We start from the raw sequence: 21806 nt of genomic DNA, 5'->3' as shown, positions 1-21806 counted from the left end.
GAAGTTCAAAGATATTCCATTCAGCACGGACTGTATTTAGTCGCTAGGTATAACGTCCATTCTTTCGGCTTGGATTGGTCGTATTGTGGGATAAATACCGAGGCCGTCTTACAATGAAAAAGGACTATATTATGGGACAAGGCTTTGAGATTTTATTGTTCTTTGAAAGATGTCGAGTAAAAACGTCTACTAGTATTTTGTTAGTTGGTCTATCTGCCGCATCCTGATCACCTGATCTTCCATCATAACCAGGCGTCCTAGGACGCCTGAAATTGCAGAGTTTTCTCGCTTCTCTGCCCTTAACGCCTTGGGGCGAGTGACCATTGGCGGATTTACGACTCGACCTCAACACAAGATCGCAAGTTTTTTATCCCAAATTTTGCATACGGTTAGTAATAATTACTTTATAAACCACTACAGAATTTTAGAACTACATACCAACCCGTTGTGCTTTAATGGTGCTTAAAGTCGACAAGATTTTGTACGTTGGATCTTTGAAGAGTGGGGCACCCTAAGACTTCAACCAATCATGAATTCCCTGGACTCGGAGATAGCCAATGGGAAGCATATATAGTTCAAATGGACCTACTTGCCCTTTTGAGAATCTTCCTTGTAAGCCCCTATAGATCTGGGTACTATCATAGACCTCTATGATGGTAGGCATCGAGCGATGAGCTCTATACTATACGCTGATCGAACCTTCGCACCCGAATCTATCATTATCCTAAGAGTAGTCTCCCAGAAGGGTAACCCCATCTAGGGCGGTGGGCGCTGACACCTCAGGCACCCAAATGATCGATTCTGCTCGCAAACACTTCGCTCTCTGGTGTGATGAGCAAATGTGGCACCTCTGTATGCCTCAAGTCAACGAGCTAAGGCAACCTGTATATTCGGACTACTGCAGATTTACCTGGCCAGGACTGCGGAATTCGGACTGCGGTTTTGTGCGGATTTCGAAGTATTGCGGAATTGAGCGAAATCCGCACTATCAGTAAATAAATGCAAGATCAGCCAACTATCAGACCTGAAACTTTTTTACCTGCTCATGAGTTTTGTTACTATCCTGAATTGTGTCTCGAGTGATAAACGTTGATTGAGTGACATATTTTTCCATCTTACCTGAAGTCAACCCTGGCAATTTATCTCCTATCTTTAGACGAACTACTGCATGATGGCCACAGAAGAGCAACGCTTCGCAAAGGCACAAGCATTAGAGCGAGATCCAAACCAAAATGGAAACGACTCATCCCTACCGTCTTCTGAATATCCAAAGCCAGAAGCTCTTGCTAAACCTGAACTCTCTCCACCTCCGGCTGGAATAGACCAAGAGTATGAATGGGTGACAGGATACAAGCTGTTGACAATTATGACAGCTGTTATACTCGTGGCACTTCTCATGTTGCTCGATACTTCAATCGTCGTTACGGTAACACCATACAGGCTACATTCCATACCATCTGGCACTGATGAGAGAAACTAGGCTATTCCTCGCATCACGGGTCAATTTCATTCTTTGGCCGACGTGGGCTGGTACGGTAGCGCCTATCAACTTGCATGGTATGTTCCCTCATTTTCCTGCCAGGTATTGACCTAATCTCCAAGCAGCGCAGCTATTCAACCGCTCACCGGACGTTTCTACATGAACTTAAATTTGAAGGCTAGTGGGATTACTCATTTTTACTGTACCAAAAATTAGGGCTGACATTTTGGTATAGTGGACATTTCTAGGGTTTTTTGCCATTTTTGAGATAGGTAGCTTAATATGTGCTGTCGCAACTTCCTCTAAAATGTTGATTGTTGGACGAGCAGTGGCTGGATTGGGGAGTTCAGGCATCATGAATGGGGTCTTCACTATCATATCCGGGTGTGTTCCAATGTCAAGGAGACCATGTACGGTTTTTCTACTTCCATTGTCTCTGTTTATGGATCGCTAACCTTTCTAAAGTTTTTATTGGAATCACCATGGGAGGCAAGTTTGGCTTTCATTTAGATACAGTGTTGAGATACTGACAGTTGATATAGTGGCGCAAGTTGGCATAGCGGTAGGTCCATTGATTGGCGGAGCATTGACAGAGTACAGCACATGGAGATGGTGTAAGTTACTCCTTTTTCTCTTCTTTCTTATTGCAATTTCTTCACAAATCTCATGAAATTGTGATATTATCAGGCTTCTATATCAATCTCCCTATTGGTGGTCTGGTAGCAATCATGCTTTTCTTTGTCCAGATTCCTGAGCCAATCCGAAAGGAAAAATTCTTAACGGCCATCAAAACCCTTCCTGGTAAACTGGATCTCATCGGCTTTGTTCTATTTGCGCCATCTGCAATTGAGCTCCTGATCGCTCTCCAATATGGTGGAAATAAATTCACTTGGAACAGCCCCCAAATAATCGGACTCTTTTGTGGAGCGGGTGTCACCTTTCTTGCGTTTCTTGCCTGGGATTATCACAAGGGCGATGCGGCCATGATCCCATTCTCCATTATTCGAAAAAGAATCGTGTGGTCAAGCAGCATTTCGTATGGTCTCTTGATGGGTCAAATTTTCTGTGCTTCCTATTACCTACCTATCTATTTCCAGGGAGTTAAGGGAACAAGCCCGCTGATGAGCGGAGTTTATGTTCTTCCCACTATCCTGGCTCATTTGTTTGTTGCACTGGCTTCGGGCAAAATCAGTGAGTACGTGTTATGCCGTTATGTTATTATCTGCTAACCTATGGTTCGCAGTGCAAAGAGTGGGATACTATCTGCCGATAATATTGACGAGTGCTTCACTAAGCGCAGTTGCCAATGGTCTTTTATCCACGCTGTCCCCCGGTACATCAACTGGAAAATGGATCGGATACCAAATTATATTAGGGGCTGCTCGAAGTCTGGGTTTGCAAGTTGTAAGAATCTCGTTGCTTCTAAAACCTAATGATTTCATGCTGAATTTCAGGCCCAGCCAATTGTTGCGGTGCAAAATGTGTTGCCTGCTCCACATATTCCAGTCGCCACAGCATTGGTCATGTTCAGCCAATCTTTCGCCGGTGCCCTCTGCCTCAGTTTCGCGGATACTATTTTCACCAACAGTCTATCCACGCTTATCCCCCAGTATGCACCATCTGTGGATCCTCAGAGAATCATAAACGCAGGCGCAACGGGGTTTCGGTCCTATGTTTCTCATGTAGAACTAGAAGGTGTCCTCGTTGCTTATGCTAAAAGTTGTGACCGTGTCTTTTACCTAATGATAGGAATGGCTTGTGGTTGTTTCCTTGTCTCATGCGCGATGGGCTTGAAGGACCTCAGAAAGAAAAAAGCAGTTTCAAAGGTATAAATATCCGATCGGATTACATGAAATGATTTGTTATGAGGAAAGGATGATTTCAACTTGAACGGACTAGTCGCCTAGTTAGCTTATCTCACGCAGCGCACAGATAGTAAACAACAACAACTCTTTACTCCATTCCAACACACCTCTTCAAATTTGAAATCAAAGCACAAATGAGATATTTGAGTCAGTTCAACCTATAGTCCTATCTTCTACCGCCAGGATAGCAATATGTTCGTTGTTAGGTTTTGGATTGAATTTATTTAGAGCAGAAAGCGTCTTACCACACATTTAAATAAGATTTCGCAATTATTCTTATTGGCTTTTTGAGTTCTTTCTTGAATATAACTTTCGTTTCTTTTCTTTTTCTGTCAACAAAATCACAGACTGGCCCCCGCGTGATTCAATAGAATCGGGTGCGGAACATTGTACATCCGAATCACCACCTTAATTACCTGAGATCCAACTAACGTCTCTTACGTCTCCCGAAGTCACTCTGACGTACCTCATGAATGACATGTGCCATTAGACAGTCTTTGTCGACTGGTATTATTAAACTTGAGCTTTTTGCCTCACAATGGACCGTGTATCAGCGTCGTTGACCGGTAAAGCGGCACCATATGGCCACTCCTGCACCAACTGTGTGCAGGCTAAACGCAAGTGCGTTGTTCGCTGGGAGGGTGGGCCCTGTGAGCGGTAGGTTGCCCACCATAATTAACGAAGACGTAGCAATTAATGGAACCAGATGTTTCAAGACAAACAGACAATGTACACCTGCGACAACAGTGCGTCGCCGTAATGTGCAAAAGTCGGGTCCATCCAGGACTACTCGACTCGAGGAAAAGATAGATAGCCTCGTGTCACTGATGAGAGCCGAACGACAATCTGGCGTTGAAACATTGCCATCTCAAATGACTACAAACAATCATCTATCTATCGACTTAGCCCAGATGGACACTCCGGTCAGCAATTCCGATATTAGGTCGACCCTGAATGCCTTAGGTGATGGCCAGGACACTGCATCAACAAATACAACCGTTACCACTAACTCGTCGAGCTCCTTGGATACTGGCCAACCATCACCGATCGAGGCAGAGGAATACCTTGCTCAGTTTCAAACTTGGAAGCTGCAGTACTTCCCTTTTGTCTATATTCCCTACGATACGAGTGCCGCAGACCTCGAAAAAGACCGACCTTTCCTGTGGCTTTGTATCATGGGCATCGGCTCAAAGTCATCGGCCCAACAGCAATTCCTGGGGAATAAGATTCGGCAAGTTATCGCGCAGGACCTAGTAGTTCAGTCTCAAAAGAGGCTTGATCTTCTTTTGGGGCTTTTGGCATTTATTGGCTGGTTTGATAAGGCTTGCTCTTGGGAATATTTAAGGAGACTGACCTTCTTTTATAGGGCGAATTATCAGGTTAACAAAAAACCTTTCCTATCCACCTTCACACAGCTCGCAGTATCTCTGGTCTTTGAACTTGGCCTCAATAGGCCAGTTTCAGGAGAACAATCGGCGAAAGTTAATATAAGTGGCTGTTCCAGATGCCATGCACCTCGGACTAAACCTCGGACCATGGATGAACGAAGAGCAGTTCTCGGTTGCTTTATATTGACATCCATGTAAATCTCTCTGCCCTTTCGTTTTTGACCCGATGCTGATTCCTTTAAGTATATCTTCATTCCTTCAGAAAATCGATGCCCTTCGGTGGACGCCGCATATGGATGAGTGCCTTAGAGTAATAGACGAAGCAAAGGAGTGCCCCAATGATGAAATTCTGGTTCAACAAGTGCGATTGCAGCTTGTCGTGGAGAAAGTCGCTGAAAATGCGGCACATGCGCTGGAATTTGAGTCTATTGAGCATAGCAAAGTCTCACCAGAATGCATTTCTGAGCTGGAGAGCGTCAAATTCAACATAATGAATGCTTCTCCAAAAAATTGTCAGTTTTCCTACTCCATATCATGACAATCACCGCTAATATAAGCCTAGCAACTTTCTTGCATCTTTATAGCGTTGAGCTAGAAGTCGCTCTTTCTACAGCGCCTTTCTCTCGCGATAGTTTAACGACATCCCAACGAGAACGTCTCCACATGGCGCTTTCATCTATCAGTTCCTGGTTCAATATCTTTTTCATGATCCCGCCGGCTGGCTACGTTGGGCTTTCTTTTGTGAATTTTTCTCAACTAATTCGCTGCTTTAGCGCCCTCATCCGGCTCGCGACACTCAATGATATAACTTGGGATAAAAGCTATGTTCTGGAGACTGCAAACCCGCTAGAATTTTTGAATCGGACGCTGAGTAATCTCGAGCGAGTACCACTTCATGCCGGATTGGATAATCGGTACTGCGCGGAGAGTGATGTTTTTACGCGAACTGCACAACATTTCCGCGTTCTTCGGGCTGAATGGGAGACAATGCTAGCATCGAATGATATGGCCTCTACCATGGATTATTTGCAACCCGCTAACGATATATCCCTTCCGGATTTCCTTGGAGAGGAAGTTTTGGACGGCGATTGGTTTATGGATCTTTACCCTTCCACGTTTTGATGTCTTTGTCATGATATGATACTTGTGAGTCAGTTTGAAAAATAGAGATCTAGTCTTTTCCCTAGTTAGAAACACGTGCTAGGGCGTAGGTTACGACGTGAGTAGTACATCCACTAGAGCAACTTTACGACTACGTAGGCTGCGGCAGAACCTACTCGACCCAAGCCCAAGATGCGGACCCTATGGGCCCCAAACACTGCAAACATATGTGGATACTCATGACTGTATAATTTGTGAGACGTTGGAAAAGCACACCCCTGGGTTGGATTTCTACACCCCTGATTACATTGAGACTAGCGTAGTAATGGATTACTGGGCCGTACATTTGGAAAGAATGTAGATCAGGGAATTGGGAAATCGTATATAGAAGCTAGAATATGGGCTTTCTCTACCTCCCACGTTCTAGTAAGCTTTGTTTATATCCCTCCTAGTCTTTAGCTACTAGACCTATCCGTCGCCTATTATTCTGCCTATAGCGATTCAATGATCACAGCAGAATTGACTCTTGATTGAACTTATAAGCTCTCCCTACACTATGAATCCCACGACCCTCATACTCCCTCGTAGTAGAGAAACAATTATTATCTAAAGTGCGGACGGTCATGAAGCAGGAACCCGCGCTAACTCTATGCCACCTCCCTGAACACTACAGTTTGGAGTTCATTTAAGCTATAATCGACTATATCAATAGATTAGCCTCTAATTTTAGATATTCTGTAGTCGAATTACGCTCAAAATAATCTAGAAACTCTTTGTGTAGCGAATAGAGAGTATGGCCGATGTCTGACCGCGGATACCCCCTTTTACTAGATGAAGCGCTACTAACGGCTTTATATAATTAATGCGGTGGTTTTAGGACTTGTAAGTAGTGATAGAAAATATTATATTAGGGTATTAACATTAGGAATGCCAAGGTAAATGGATTTCTACATTGTAGTCCAAATGTAATCAGGAAGTGTAGAAATCGAACTCAGGGGTGTACTTTTCCAACGTCTGTAATTTGTTTACTCCTTGGCTGTAATATAACTATTTGATTTACATCGGAGTGGTCTAAATGAGCCTTTTCCGCTGAAAAGATAATTAGTAATGATTCGTTTCTGTAGAAAAGTAGGTACGAAAGAGAGGAGTAAAACCCTGTAAAAAGTGACTCAATTATGAATATAGAAAAATCTAATTAATAGTACAAATACTGATCATCATCTCTGCTTTGCCGATTCCTTGGTCGCACTAATGCGCGTATCTGAGTGTTTTTGCTTCCTCTGGTAGAAGAAGAGATTAGTCGTTATCCTTAGGTGCACCTTCATCTTCCCTTTCTGCTTCGTTCTTTATATCATCAATGGTCTCTCCATCGTTATCGCTAGTCTTCCGCATGACCCAACGTAACCCGGACTGGGTTGGGTTTTGGGTCAGAGTCTTCGACCCAGAACTAAGTCCGGGTTATAATGTCTGACCAAGTACTGGGTCTGGGGCCCCAACTTGGGTTATAAACATTGCAAACACGCCCAGGCCCGTGACTGCATAACTTATGCAATGTTTGGCTATAATATTAGGTATTTCTGTTACAATTAAATCAGAACTAACTTCTTAAATTTGTAACAAAGTAGTAAATATTAGATGAAATGTAGACCTTATATCAATTGCCTATACTACTAACTAATGGATATCGTCTTCTCAACTCTTTCGCTTCCCGTCCTGACGCGCGCATTTATGCTAAGTTCCCTAGTCATGGCATCTGGTCACGTTGTGTAGATTCTTCAAGCGTAACCTTCGATCCAAATTGGGTTATGCGGAAGTCCAGATTTTTGGAAATGGCGCCCATACGCGGTCCGCTCTACATTGTGGTAATAAAATACGCTCATATTTTAATCTATATAGTAGGGGGGCGTAAATACGTGATAATACGTTCCCACCGTAAGGTCTTAGCACACCCCATCAGCCATGAGCGGGCTCAAATTTCAATTAACTCTCACCCGCACAATTCTAGGAATATCACGCTCAAATTTTAATACGACGGTCCAATATGCTCGATTAGAAGTCCTGAAATTTTGAAGCCGATTGCTCCAAAATTGCGAAAGTTTTCTGGTGGGCCAAAATCTGACCATGGCCCACCACTTTTTTGGCCCCCACTCTAGGTTTCTTAACTATGGGCCCAGTAGGTGGGCTATGTCTGGAATAGAGACTTTCGGGCAAGTGTCTCCAGGAATAGGAATGCCGAAAGAGAAGGGAGGTATATATACTTTACTGATAGCGCCAGTTCTTGGAACGTGCTACATTGAATCATCTATAAACACCCTCTCTTGCACTTATTTTTCTCTTGCGATTAACTGGCATATTTTCAAAGCTCAGAGGGACGCAAATGGGCGCTCACTGAGCGGCGGGTGATTAGCCCCTGGTTTGGTGACTAAAAGCAGTGGTGCAATCATCGGAATTTATGTTTTATAACACATATATCTTTCGGGTAAGAAATATCCTTTCCGCGCGAAATAGATGCGCATGGAGCAGGACAAGCAATTTGCAAGCTAATAACCGTTACTGCAAGACCACGTTAGCTAAGAATTGACTATCTAGTGACCTGCACCGCAATAGCCTGAACCCTTTGCTCGACTTCTCAACTCTTAACGCTAATCTCAGAATATCTTGCTAGACACCTTTTGCAAGAAAGTTTTATCCGTCGTGGTGCATTCGTCGACTGCGACCACACGTCCCGTCCAGAGATCAATATCCTGTATTGGTACGATTTTGGTCTTTTTCACGATCTTCCAGAAAGTATATAAAGCGATAAATATTCTGGCGTGGGGATCAGATTGTGGGCCTCAAGCTCAGGCGGTGCATGAATACTTACGGGATACCAACGTATGCCGAGATAAAATCGTGAACATTCCAATTCCCACGTGTGAACACGGGAAACCCATTAAAGATCAAGACGATACCGAAAAAAACAGTTGCACCCCAGGCTAAGTGAGGCTGGAAAGGGGACTTAAATGGGAGCGTGTCGCGGTTGATATTTTGCAGGAGAAGTGCTCTGCGGAAACGGGTGTAGGCAATGCAAATAGAAAACCATGTGAGTAAATAAGCGATAGTGACTATGCTCGAGAACCAGTGGAAAATGTTCGAGCCTCCGGACGACACGGTCATATACGTCAGGAGACTGATGGATGCAGTCACTCCGACGCCTAGGAATTTCGAACGGTTATGATCCAGATTCAAATGCCAACTAGAATTGATCCGGGAACTCACAGTAAATTGGAACACCTCGCTCTGTGCACTTCCGGAGGAACTTTGGGGCTTGGCCTTGAAGCGATAAAGCATACAAATAACGCGAGCCTGCATACAGTAACGCATTTGCCGAGGACGTTGCCGATGTAATAATGACAGCATTTACAATGTGTGGCAAGGCGGGAATCCCGGCGGTCCGAATAGCGATAATCCAAGGCGACTGGGCAATGCCGCTGCCATAGAGGAGATTATCGTTATTAGAAGGGACGAGCAGGCCAACCGCAAAAGAACCCAAGCAGAAAAAAACAAGTAGGCGCCAAACAACACGGCGGACAGCCTTGGGAATATTAGATGTCGGGTTTTTCGTCTCGCCCGCAGCAACGGCGACTTGCTCCGCGCCGCCGAAGGCAAATGCAGCGTTAATCAGGGTATTAAAAAGGCCTAGAAAGCGACCAGCCGAACCTTTCGCAATATAGGCATTCATAGGCCCGGGGTGCTTCCAGTACCGAAAGCCTATTCGGTCGTGAGACGGGCCTCCGCCTAGGTCAAGACAGAGTGTCATGATAAGAAGACCAATGATAGTGATGATTTTAATCGCAGCAAAGACGAATTCAGCTTCTCCATAGATGCCAACAGCGATAACGTTGAGAAGGATAACAACGGCCAGGATAACGGTTATCCAAACGGCAGGCTATTTATCATGGGTCATTGTTCTTTCCACCCGACTTTTCCAGAACTTACGTTGATGTCAGTCCAAAAACGGATGAGCACCACGGCAGCAGAGGTCTCTGCACAGATTGCAATTGCACAGTTATACCACTGATTCCATCCAATCGCAAATCCAAAAGCAGGGTCGACGAAACGAGAGCCCATTTGGGCTACCATCCCGGGCAAAGGGAGCAAGGAGGCCATTTCCCCAAGGCATTGCATCTGTTCATGAGATTGTAAGAGTACGTCGATTAGAAGAGCGGCGTTGAGAAGGCTCACCATGCACCAAATGGCCACGGACGTAAAAGAGTATCCTAGCCAAAGTGACAGCGGTCCGGATGTGGCCAAAGCACTCCCAATTCCTAGAAAGAGACCAGTACCAATGGTGCCGCCCACGGCGATGAACTGGACGTGGCGCTCTTTGAGCGATCGATTCAATGCTCCATTCGGGTCGGTGACAACGGTTCCAAGCTCTTCATTGCTGGTAGTCGCCTCGACGTCCTTGTTGGTTGCCATTTTCGAATCCATTGGGTCTTGTTGGTAGCCAAAACTCGCAGCCCACAATTGATGAGAATTTACTTTGGCTCTGAAGAAGGTGAAATTAAACTCATGGCCATGACTGAGGAGGGCTCATGTACCATTTTGAATAAGATAGAGCGGATGAGAGGCTGGAGAGATGAATTCGCCGACGTCGATTAGTCGTGCTCCAGATGTAGAGACTGGGCCACAGGTGAATAACGATGCCTCTCAAAAGATAAGAACAACTTGGAGGCGGCAGCCACAACCAATAAGTTATCCGGAAATTTCTGCACTATTTCCCGAAATCCGATCCGAATGCCTCATTTCCCGCCGCTGTCTCATAGCCAATTATAGCTGCTTATTATTACGGAACTAATACAAGGACGACGATTTCAAGACGTTACGGTCTCAGTTGGCCAAATGTAGACGTTATCCCTAGCATCAACCATCACGAAAGACTATTGGCGCAGCTCCTCTCGACAAGGTAAAACTCGTTCCCCCACATCGTGCGGGAAATGTGCCGCAATTTAAACCAGTTTTTGATTATGCGACCGCTCAAACAGAATTGGCGGATTCATTGACAATTGCTTCGGCAGAAAGTTGGGTTTTTAAAAGCGACAAGATTCAGCTACACTTGGCTAGCTACTTAAAGACAAACCACTACGCTCTTAAAACATTAGACGGCCTATCGCAATTACAAGGCTAAACAGTCGGAGAACGTATCAGGAAATGGCTTTATTATCGAAGGGCGTGTCGGTAAATGGAACGCCACATTGATGGTCTCCAGCATAACGTCATACTGTCGTCGATTGAATGGATATGCAGGTACGATTTTCTACTTTACCACTTTCGGAGACCGCCTTCCCTTTCAATGGCGCCCATTAAAGCTTTTTGGTTCGATTTCATGGGCACTTCCCTCGACTGGCATTCGAGCATCGTGGCGGCTCTGCCTACCGAGCTCCCTGAATCTAAAAGATCAATATTCGCGATGGAATGGAGGCAAGCTTACTTTGACGAAAACATCAAACACTTGAGCGAGGGCAAACCGGTGGAAGACTTCGACGAAACTCAATGGCGGGTCCTCGAGTCGTTTCTGGGCCAGAATCAGAACATCAGGCACTTATTCTCGACCAAAGCGAAAGACCAATTAATATTAGCTTGGCACCACCAAAGCGCTTGGCCGATGTGGCTGAAACTCTCAGAAAGTTGAAGAGTGACAGGGATCTGTAAATGTACGTCCACGCCAACTGCAGTACGCGACTGCAGTTGGGTCTTGTCAAGTCCGCTGGGTTACGCTACGACATGGTATTCTCAAGTGAGTTACTGGGTTTCTATAAGCCTTCACCGGAAATTTATCAAAAAGCCATGAAGCTCCTGAAACTCAATCCTGATGAGTGTGTGATGGTGGCCGCCCACACAAGCGATCTGAAAGGTGCCAAGGCCGTTGGGATGAAAACGGTGTATGCGCACAGATGGACGGATGATATCAAAGAAGATCAAGAAACAATTCGGAGGGAGAACGATGGCTATTTGTCCGACATGCACGATTTAGATGATGTCATTGCCAGCTTTTGATAGATGAGAAGCTGACGGCTCATTCGCTATGAACATATCGACAGGCAATGTTGATGAAGTTGCCTTCAGAATTTGAGAAAAGACCTGTCAAAGTCATGATCAGGTCTCGTGAGGAATTAGGAGGGACGGGATCAATTACCTCGACCTAGATGCGGCACCTCAAGACATATAATCGACGCAGCATTATCATCTTAGCTCTCTAAATGGGGAGTTTCTGACGCTTAAGAATACCGAACTATCTTCATCATGACGTCTGAATAACCGCCTTGCGTCATTCGCGGCCTGCATCGCGGACCTGAGGTGAGACTGGTTGACTATCACGGCTCTAGGTCCAAACGTGAGATCCCTAGCTCGATATATAATGACGACAATGACCTAGCTACTGCAAAAAGGGGCAAAGGCAATAGGATGTCAGCGCATCTATAAGTTGCTTAACAAAATTTCTCGTACGTTAATAAGCCTTGATTCTCTACGACGAAATAACTTACTATATTTAGCGAGTAATATTAAACTTATATTTCTTTCAAGTCATTTTTCGTTTACGGTTTTAGGAAGGCGGGGCCTGCCAGGTGTCTCTACCAGCACAAACAGGCCTGCAGTTTACCCTTTAATCGTAGTGATCCACTACTTCTGCTCATATCTCGCCATACATATCTCCCTGCACCCCACCTTTTCATCCGCCTTGAATGGTCCGTGTAACATTCCCGGCGGTCTGCAGCAATAGCTGCCAGCTTCCATCCACCGCTTCTTACCCACATCATATAATCTGCCCTCTATAATGTAGCATTCCTCCCAATAGTCATGCGCACAGACAGTGTCTTTGTCGAAGTTATCGCTAGGGTTTCCACCCCAGACGCTACCAGGAGCGTGCTCTTTGTAGATTGTTTTATCGCCAGTGGTAGGGTCCAAGGATAGTGTGTAGGTCTTGTAACTGGTGAAGCTACCGTCGGCATTAGAGATCGATGTTATCTTGGACGAAAAAACACCGTTACTGTTGAGTATGGGTGTAAATTCAAGTTCGGGTTTGGAGAGTGGTGGCATTTCGGTTGAAGCGAATGAGAGATCTCAAAGTCCTTGCGATTCGATGGCAGCCTATGCTTTGCTGTGAATCCTCTGATGAGATAAGGAGGTGCACAGGGTAGCTTTAAAACAGACTCTGCTATGGGCCTTGCATAATTTAGACTTTGCATTAACCGGTGTTACCCCATCGGGACTATTTTCGGTTTTCGGTTTTCGGTTTTCTGTTCCTCGGTAACAGCAAATATTGTCCGATTGCCACTGAATCAATATGCCAATTTCGGCGATATTTATCCGCGCCTAATTTCCCCTCTCTCTATTCCTTTCCCGAGTAACGCATTCCAACCGAGTTAGTTAGTTGTCTGAATTCAAAATGTCAGGCACGTGGTCGGGAATGGTGTTGGAAGATCGAACACTTGTCTGACATGATCTATCGCCTCCTGGCTCAACATCCCGTACCAAAGTTCGGATCAAATAAAGGAACGGAAGCATCATCAGACCACGTTGAGCCAGAGACATCCTCATAGCAGGATTGACCACCGAAGACACGCAATGAAATTTCCAGAAGAAAATCGGACTTGGCAGATTATCCATACTGCTAGAAAAGGGGGCTACGCCGTTGGTGGATTTTGCGTGTAGGTGGCCTCTTTGTTCAAATTAGCTGGCCGGCGGGTCGGCGGAAATGTCACCCTCTTGGAGGACAAAGTCTTTACAGGGAGACTTTCGTGTCCGTATTGACTGACTTTGGAGTCTAGGTATAATGTAGAAGGCGTGCTGGCCGTGATTCGAGCCGCCGAGCGATGTCGTTCTCCGGCCGTGATTCAACTCTTCCCTTGGTCTATACACTTCCAAGGCCCTCCATTTGTCAAATACGTCTCTGAAATGGCGCGAGCAGCCTCAGTCCCCATATCTGTTCATCTCGACCACTGCCTCAAGCCTAGGGACGCCGATCTTGCTCTTGAGTGCGCTTTCGATTCTATCATGGTAGATGGCTCAATGTTTGAGGAAGAAGAGAACATCAAGTATGTCCGCTCCGTTGTTGACCGTGCTCGTGTCAAAAATATCACCATTGAGGCAGAACTTGGACGCATGGAAGGTGGCGAAGACGGTATTCCCTTCCTAGACCTCGAGAGTGTCTTGACGAAGCCCGAACACGCAGCACGATTCATTAGGGAGACTGGCACCCATTACCTAGCTCCGAGCTTTGGTAACGTCCACGGCCCATATGGGCCAGGAGGCGCCGAGAAGTATTGGCAGCTGGATAGGTACGCATTTTCAGCGAGACATTAGAAAATGGTCTATTATTTAATTTTATTAACCCGTATTTTTCTCAAATAGACTTGAAAAAATCCACAAAGTGGTCGGCACCGACGTTCCCCTCGTTCTTCATGGAACGCACCCTCTTTCAGACGAGCTCGTCCAGCAATCCATAAAACAAGGCATGGTCAAGATCAACCAGAATAGAAATGTGCGGCTTGATTTTCATCGGTACATCGAAGGAAATTGCTCCAAAGTCGACCTCACGGTCCTGCAGTCTCAGGGGGTTGAAGTTTACAGCAAGGAGATTGAACGCATGATGGTGGAAGTTTTCAAGTCTGCAAATAAAGCATAGGGCTTCGCAGTTTGCCTTGATGTCTTGTAAAGCTTTATAAAATACTTTAGCAGACTTATTGCGAAACGCAAAACAAGATCCACGCCATTTCGCACAAATGACAAGCAACACACCTCTATAAACGAGTCTACTGAGAGAAATTGGATATTACATTTACTACGAGCAGTTAGGCCTGAAATAAAACCTTGAGTCGAAATGATGAAAGATTTAAGAATCAGCCCTTTAACTTGCTTTGAACCATTTATATTCCATAAGTCTCTTAAGGTATAATTCACAGGTGCCATATTGTTCCTAATGATTTCGATACTAGACCCGTGACTCATAGTTTATGAAACGTAATTTAAAGCCTCTTTGAGCTAGTCATGTTAAAGAATCTTGTAGCTGTTAGCAAAGAAGCGTCTACTACAGACCATTGAGCATATTCAATCTAAACAGTCTTGCGCAGAAGCATCGGAGAAACCCTATTACACAGCAATAAATGTCTATATTGCTACTAGTAAAAAGTCCCTTTACTACTAGCATTAGCCAGCTGATGACGTAAGTCCGCCATCCACGACAATCTTCTGGCCAGTGATATATCTCGATTGCTGCGACGCCAAAAAGGCTGAAGTCATGGCTACGTCGATAGATTCGCCCATCTTGCCCATAGGGACAGCTTTATTGCGCTTAGCCTTGAAGCCCTCCAAATCGCCACCAGCATACTTGTCAGCCAGCATGCCAACGAGAGGCGTATTCATGAGGCCAGGTACAACCACATTTAAGCGTATACCCTTTCGGGCGTATAGCACCGCCGTGGCCTTAGTGAATTATATCACAGCAGCCTTAGTCGCCGAATAGGCTACTTGTGGCTTTCCAATGTAGCGCAGAGCTGCGACTGAGGCTACATTGACCACAGTGCCGCTGCGCTGCTTCTCCATCAGAGGCAGGACATGATGGCAGCAGAGGTACACGGACTTGAGATTGACGTCTGTCTGCGCATCCCATATCTTCTCTGACATCTCGCTTGGGCCACCGGGTTCAGACCGACCGACATTGCTATAAAAATATCAGACATTGATGAAGCACACAAAGTTGTATCTTTACCACTCCCACGGTGGTATATTGTGTTCTGATCTTCTTACTTAATCAAGATATCTATGCGGCCGTATTTGGCTATGCAGGTGTCAACTGTGGCCTTGACAGACGTGTCCTTGGTCACATCCGCCGAAATGACGGTGATGTTGCCCCCTTCGGCTCTGATGCGGTTCTCAGTATGCTGAGCAGCCTCAAGGTTAAGATCGCAGCCAAAGATCTTGGCCCCATTGTGCGAGAGGATCCGAGCCACGGCCGCTCCATTCCCCCACATGCTAGGATCCCCCGTCTGGCCAATGCCCGTTACTGTTATTTGAGAGAAGTAGCATCAGTCAGCTGTCGTGCCTTTTGATAAAGAGAGATTGGAATAGGCTTACAAAATACCACCTTGTCTTTTAGATCAGGGTATATTGGAAATTCGACGTCTTCTTTGTTCGCCATGCTGAGTGGATATAAACGCGTTGAATCGAAATCTGTTCAACTGTTTTTAACCTCGTGAAGTAAGAAAATCGAGAGGATTGTTCGATTGTAGGATTGCGTTGAAGTCTCCTGTAGATGTTGGGGTTGCTTGAGGCAGTCTACTTTTAAGAGTGGCTGACAGGTGAAACCGGCATTTGATCTATACTTTTTGCGCTATGGATAGTTGCTCTTGATTTGGGCCGATACTTGATGCAATGAATTTCAGTTCAAATCCGGCATCCTACTACGGTACACCGGGCTGTAACACAACAGCCGGGGTATACCCGAACGATACAAACCTCTTCGGCTTTACCCAACCTGCGACCCGGTCCCACTCAGGCTTCTGATCTTCTCTGCTGCCAAAACGAGGAGTCTTTCCCACGACAATTTGCCAACAGGAGAAATCCAAATGCAATGTCCTTCCAGAGTTCTAGGCTCAAATGCCATATATTCATCTCTTACCGCTGTTTATGCAAGCATTTTCCGACCAGATCGGACAAAACATGGTAAAAATTGGTGAACCGAAAAACTTGTCCCACGTTAGAGACTAGTAACTGGCTGATCGCACCCTAACAACGGTTGAAGCACTACTATGCCCTTAGCGCAACCAATGCTTGAGGGCTAAGTGGATCACTGAGCCAGCCTACAGCCACGTCCATCTCTCCCATCGACTTATGCAGCAGGGCCAAGCTCAACTTATACTTGCGCTTATGCTCCAGCTTCTCCTTCGCGAAGTCCAGTCTGCCCGCAGTCGAAACATCACCAGTATATACAGGGTGCAGGATAACCACTTGTCCGTTAAATACGAGGCACTGAGAGATCAGCTGTGCAATATTACTACCTGTCTCCAAAAAATAAAAATAAAAATAAAAATAATCAAAAAAGGAAAAAAAAAAGGCCCAGACTGCTGATATTTAATGAAATCATCCTTTTTGGCTGCCTTCAGCCGAATCCAGTACTTGGGTCTCCTCCCTTCAGCGTCAACTGCCATCTTTCAGTCATCGCCGTCGCAACCAATCAAGGCCCAAAGTCAATGGCTTGACACAAATTTCGACTCTCTCACAGAAAGAGTTTCTCACCAGGCCAGCGCACCCATCTATTGGGACGGCACCAGTCTCGACTCCAATGGAAAATCAGTGGTACACAATCGGGCCTGGAATTTGGGTGTTGGTCCTTAGCGGAGATGCAAAGACGGATCACAAGTCTTGCCTCCAGTGGTACAAGCCAAATGCCAAATCCGTCACAGACGACATCATCACTCACACCTACATCGAGGACGTGTGCTTCGTCAAGGGCGGCTTGTCAGATGTCACCCTTGGCCAAGGCTGGGGCCCTGGGGCCTGTGCCTACAGACAGCCTGGTATGAAGCATGGCACATACAAGGCATTTGCAGTCTGTTAAATTGGTGCCTCCAAGCAAATTGTAGATCATCACTTTGGGACAGAGTCCGGGTATCATCTGTGGCGATGGAAAGCCGGTTTGAGCAGTCTTTTATGATTGTCAAATGGGATCAGGTATATGAATACTGGTAGCCTTCTCCTCATCCAACGCAATACACCAGTTGGGCGTGTATTTATATTGGCCATTGAATATAGATCACAGTTACGTGCTACTTAATAACCGCCTAATTGCGTATCCTAGGACCCGAGTTGCTGAGACATTCTCGGACGCCAGTGAAGACCAATCAATAGGATTGCACTAGTACCTAGCCTGTGGAGGAATGACTAAACTGAATATGGAGATATCTGGAAAACACGTCCGCAACCTCGCTCTAAACCGATACATCTTTTGATACGTCGGCTGAGCCTGCGTTGTGGATGCCAGTGGCGATGCGACAAAATTTGCCGAGAGCTTCTTCCTGGATGTAAATTGCCGACGCTGACAATCCCGAAGTGGGCCGGCTTTTGATGCCGACACGCGAACGCCGGCCAAGTCGCTGCTCTCAATGGAGTCATGGTCTTAATAAAGCTACTTGTCAGTAAAGTCATAATCTTAGAACACGTAGCCTGTAGACGTCGAATACTATATTAAGAGCTAATTCAGTTTGCTCGTCTTGATCTCATTTTGTGACATTCATTGGTGCTGATCCAGATCTATCTTATGCCAAGTTGTGCTACCGATGAAGTTACACAAGAAAACCATGTCGAATACCAGTTCGGTCGGGCAGCCGCAAGCCTTGATGATGGGTAAAATCCTCCACGCCAAGGACGCGTTCGATGGGCTATGCAGATCAAATTATATCGAGGTGCAGTACCAGTTGGATGAGGACGCTGTAGACTCGATGAAAGCGACTTATTGACTCGCTAGTCTGCAGCAAATAGCAACGGGAACCAGGAGCCAATTCTTTGAGGATTGCGACTCCGGAGTCTACGACAACGTCGTTACTATTGGACGGACCGTAGACTCAGTACAGGTATGCATGTGATCTTCCGATCAAACCATCCCAAGCTCAAAGCTTAGTCTTCTTTCCTTTACTATGCCTAGTTTACGGGTCTTTTTGACGCCGAGTTGATTGCCAAATTACCCAGTTCTGTCAAGTTTATATGTCACAACGGCGCTGGCTATGACCAAATTGACGTGGAAGCGTGCATAGAGAAAGGTATTTTGCATATATCCTTACCATAACGGTGTGAAGACGCTCGTTTAAGCTTTCTATACTAAATAGCGGAATGTCCCTGATCAGGTATCTTGGTTTCCAATACGCCTTCCGTTGTCAATGACGCCACCGCAGATACCACGATTCTCCTCCTTCTCGCCGCTCTTCGTCGCGCCTGGATCCCTCAATATGCTCTTCGAAACGGCTTATGGAGTAGTAGTAGCCCACTGGGTCGCGATCCCGAGGGGTTGGTTCTGGGGATCCTCGGCCTGGGTGGTATTGGGTCCGCCGTGGCCAAGCGAGCTGCCTCATTTGATCTCAGACTTCAGTACCATAACCAATCGCCAGTTTCAGCTTCGGTCATGAGTCGTCTTAGTCTTGATGCTGCTGATGAGCCCAAATACGTCAGTTTCGAGGAGCTGCTGCGCACAAGCGACATCATCTCTGTCCATGTGCCGCTGTCGCCTAAGACAATACACTTGATCGGCAAGAAGGAAATCGACATGATGAAAGATAACGCCATAATAATCAACACGGCTCGAGGGCCCGTTATAGACGAAAGTGCCCTGGTCGGAGGCCTTGAAAGTGGCAAAATCTGGAGCGCTGGGCTGGATGTCTTTGAGCGAGAACCTAACATCCACCCGGAGCTGATGACTAATGAAAACGTTATCTTGCTACCCCATATTGGGACAGCGACAGTTGACACTCGGGTGAGGCATCCTATTTTCAAGGTTCTTGGGAGACCCAAAAAGCAAAAGGAAGCTAATTGGGGTTAGAAACGCATGGAGGCTACAATGCTGGAGAACGTGAGAAACAGTCTTATCCACAAGCAGCTTCTCACCCCTATCCCAGAACTTGAGCAAACTGGCCGCTGAATAAAGACAAAGAAATTTTCATACTTGACCTGCTTCAACATGAGGTAACGAATAAAACCAAAACAAGGCCGATCCATCGTAGGTAGATGTTCTCGCCCTAACCGGGCAGCACCTGGCCACTGGATTGACGTGCAATTGAATCAATCATGTCCTCCCACGTACCCAAATCAGTCGGACCAGGAAAGGCAAACCCTTCTGAAAATGCCTCGCCTGGTCGTATCGGCATCGTGCCATCTGATATAGGTCCAAACCATCTGTCGTTCATGTCCCACGCAGGCGCAGACTCATCCCGAAATAATGGCTGCCACAATGGTTGCGGCGCTCCCTCAGCCAGCGCCGAGGAGAAGCTCTGAGAGCATGTACCATCTGAGGACTGCGTAACAGGGTTAAATTGAACTGATTCGTTTCCTTTGTCCCCTTGCCGCTGCCGCTGCTGCTGCGGTTCTTGGTCGTGCGATCCGCCTGTAGAATATTGTTGCTGTTGCTGCTGCTGCCTGCGGAGACCGTCTGCTTCCCAACCTCCTGCTCGGCGCTTCAACCTGTCAATACACAACTCCACTACGTCGACCTCTGCGAGGCGAAAGTCATTGGCCCATATTTCATTTCTCTCCTTGTCACAGAAGGACTGAAGATCATTAATTACTGGGTGTAAGTCTCTGGGAAATGGCGGCTGCTCTTGAATGGCCAGCAGCCCAAGGATAATGGCGCTGTTAAACAACCGGGGTGCGCCAAGACACCATGTGTAATGGTCAGCGGGCTCACAGTTGTCGTCGTGTTCGAGCCGCGTCTTGAGATCAGCGCAGGCCGATGCAAAACACACCTCTCGACTGTATCGATGTTGATCCGTGACGGAGATGCGCCAGATATATGGCCGGTGCAGCGTGATGCAGGCAAAATGAAACGCCGTGTGCAAATAGACGCGATGCCATTTGAGGAACGGGTATGTCTGGTCCAGTGACAAATCCGGCCCGTCCATGTCGAAGTAGGCTGGCAGACTCTTTTTCCAGGCAATGAGCTGGGCATCTAGCCTCATGACTTGCCCATACGAGGCAGCATGCAAGCCAAATGTTTGCTCCTGGATCCTTCCAATGACCTTGGCGAGTCGGTACGAGAAGATAGCCAGTACACTGGGAGTGGGATTTGTGACGAGAGATTCCTGCCGGTAGGCACTAGTGTCATCGTCCTTGAAGTCGTCTAGAAACACGTTTTCGGGCTCGCGGGTGGCCGAAAGGTTGTCGAGAATACAATACGGTCTCCCCAACGCAAGGGCTATCATGCGGTCTAGGAGATACAGGTGGCACCAGAGTCGCCGCCGTGCTTCGGTGACGCGGCGTGGCAGTTTCCAGTGGGTCCCGTCGATATGGAACCCCTGGGCCATGGCGATGCGGGAGGCAAATCCGACGGTGAGCCAGCTTTCGGTAATACGCTGAGAAAAGAGACAGTACCGCGTGACCAGTATGCCGGCGCGGACGAGATCAGTGCTTTCACCATAGAAAGACGGGGCAATTACGATAGCCCTGCGACAGGCCCAGAAGAAGCTCAACGAGGCCTCTTCGTGTTCCCTCTGTACCTCTGGGCGTGCGTCTCGAGGACAGTCGAGGTATGTGCCAATAGCAAGGACAATAAAGAGCAACGCCAGCCATCGTATATCCACGGTTGTCACATCATCAAACCCGGCTTTGCGGCTATAGAAGCGTTCATATTCCTTCCGAAAAGACGACGGGTGGACGGCGTCGACAGGGGAGGTCACGTCGCGCAGGAAGAGGTCCACCAAGCGGTCAACAGTAGCCCGCTGGCGCGGGAGCATGCCCAGCAAGTCCCACAGCTGAGAGAAAGGACCGGCTTCGTCCCGAAAGGGTCGCGCCATAGAGCTCCGGATCGACGTGCTTGCGCCAGGCTGGATATAGGGCGCCGAGGTGTCAAGAAGGGCAGCCGCCACCTGTGGCCCAAAGTAGGAGTTACCAAAGAAGGACGGCGCGCCGCGAGACTTCCATAGTCGACCGACAATAGCAGGGTCGCTTCGGTCGGCAGTGCTCTGGGCAGGGTCCCCAGCTTCTCGGTCCGCTGCGGCGGCGGCTGTCGGCGTCGTCTGTTTCCGGCCGCCTGTTGATGGGGGTCCGGGCTCTAGACCCCGACGGTGGCGCCCCCGGAGGCCCCCTTGGCGACCCCGGAGACCCGACCCACGACTAGGTCTGGAGGATGTCATTGGCACCTCTGGCTGCGACGGTTGCAAGCCGGTAGAGTCTTGTGTTTGCACCCAGGGCTTGCACAAGCCCTGGACCTGGCGAGCTACGCAGTTGCGA

At 47.0% G+C, this 21806-nt stretch overlaps 8 protein-coding genes across 8 annotated transcripts; 5 read left to right on the top strand and 3 right to left on the bottom strand.

Annotated features, from left to right (window-relative positions):
• Positions 1–1168: 1168 nt before the first annotated feature.
• Positions 1169–3306, top strand: N7474_011259 (major facilitator superfamily domain-containing protein; the record flags this gene model as incomplete). Its single annotated transcript, XM_057202669.1, has 6 exons — positions 1169–1426; positions 1481–1557; positions 1606–1661; positions 2023–2094; positions 2168–2694; positions 2935–3306. Coding segments are annotated over 6 exons (1362 nt in total), but the record flags the coding sequence as incomplete, so codon positions are not given.
• Positions 3307–3883: 577 nt separating this feature from the next.
• N7474_011258 (Zn(II)2Cys6 transcription factor domain-containing protein) lies at positions 3884–5855 on the top strand (the record flags this gene model as incomplete). The annotated part of the gene is made up of 4 exons (XM_057202668.1): positions 3884–4002; positions 4052–4657; positions 4977–5245; positions 5296–5855. The coding sequence occupies 4 exons, from the start codon at positions 3884–3886 to the stop codon at positions 5853–5855; spliced, it is 1554 nt and encodes a 517-aa protein (XP_057047952.1).
• Positions 5856–8482: 2627 nt separating this feature from the next.
• On the bottom strand, positions 8483–10307 carry N7474_011257 (uncharacterized protein; the record flags this gene model as incomplete). The annotated part of the gene is made up of 4 exons (XM_057202667.1): positions 8483–8642; positions 8698–9028; positions 9093–9762; positions 9813–10307. The coding sequence occupies 4 exons, from the start codon at positions 10305–10307 to the stop codon at positions 8483–8485; spliced, it is 1656 nt and encodes a 551-aa protein (XP_057047951.1).
• An 862-nt stretch (positions 10308–11169) lies between these two features.
• N7474_011256 (haloacid dehalogenase type II) lies at positions 11170–11873 on the top strand (the record flags this gene model as incomplete). Its single annotated transcript, XM_057202666.1, has 2 exons — positions 11170–11387; positions 11552–11873. The coding sequence occupies 2 exons, from the start codon at positions 11170–11172 to the stop codon at positions 11871–11873; spliced, it is 540 nt and encodes a 179-aa protein (XP_057047950.1).
• Positions 11874–13442: 1569 nt separating this feature from the next.
• On the top strand, positions 13443–14502 carry N7474_011255 (class II fructose-bisphosphate aldolase; the record flags this gene model as incomplete). Its single annotated transcript, XM_057202665.1, has 3 exons — positions 13443–13525; positions 13646–14155; positions 14229–14502. The coding sequence occupies 3 exons, from the start codon at positions 13443–13445 to the stop codon at positions 14500–14502; spliced, it is 867 nt and encodes a 288-aa protein (XP_057047949.1).
• Positions 14503–15023: 521 nt separating this feature from the next.
• On the bottom strand, positions 15024–16014 carry N7474_011254 (SDR family NAD(P)-dependent oxidoreductase; the record flags this gene model as incomplete). Its single annotated transcript, XM_057202664.1, has 4 exons — positions 15024–15299; positions 15345–15537; positions 15624–15879; positions 15951–16014. 4 exons carry the CDS (start codon positions 16012–16014, stop codon positions 15024–15026), a joined length of 789 nt encoding a protein of 262 aa, XP_057047948.1.
• A 1143-nt stretch (positions 16015–17157) lies between these two features.
• Positions 17158–19503, top strand: N7474_011253 (D-mandelate dehydrogenase-like dehydrogenase; the record flags this gene model as incomplete). Its single annotated transcript, XM_057202663.1, has 6 exons — positions 17158–17424; positions 18124–18218; positions 18340–18445; positions 18517–18631; positions 18716–19338; positions 19405–19503. The coding sequence occupies 6 exons, from the start codon at positions 17158–17160 to the stop codon at positions 19501–19503; spliced, it is 1305 nt and encodes a 434-aa protein (XP_057047947.1).
• Positions 19504–19600: 97 nt separating this feature from the next.
• Positions 19601–21709, bottom strand: N7474_011252 (fungal specific transcription factor domain-containing protein; the record flags this gene model as incomplete). The annotated part of the gene is made up of 1 exon (XM_057202662.1): positions 19601–21709. The coding sequence occupies one exon, from the start codon at positions 21707–21709 to the stop codon at positions 19601–19603; it is 2109 nt and encodes a 702-aa protein (XP_057047946.1).
• Between the last annotated feature and the right edge of the window lie 97 nt (positions 21710–21806).

This window comes from Penicillium riverlandense, assembly GCF_028828495.1.
Source record: "Penicillium riverlandense strain IBT 135883 chromosome Unknown utg000011l_segment0_segment0, whole genome shotgun sequence".
NCBI lineage: Eukaryota > Fungi > Ascomycota > Eurotiomycetes > Eurotiales > Aspergillaceae > Penicillium > Penicillium riverlandense.
The sequence above is the reverse complement of the archived record's forward strand: the minus strand, read 5'-3'. Positions and strand labels throughout refer to the sequence as shown.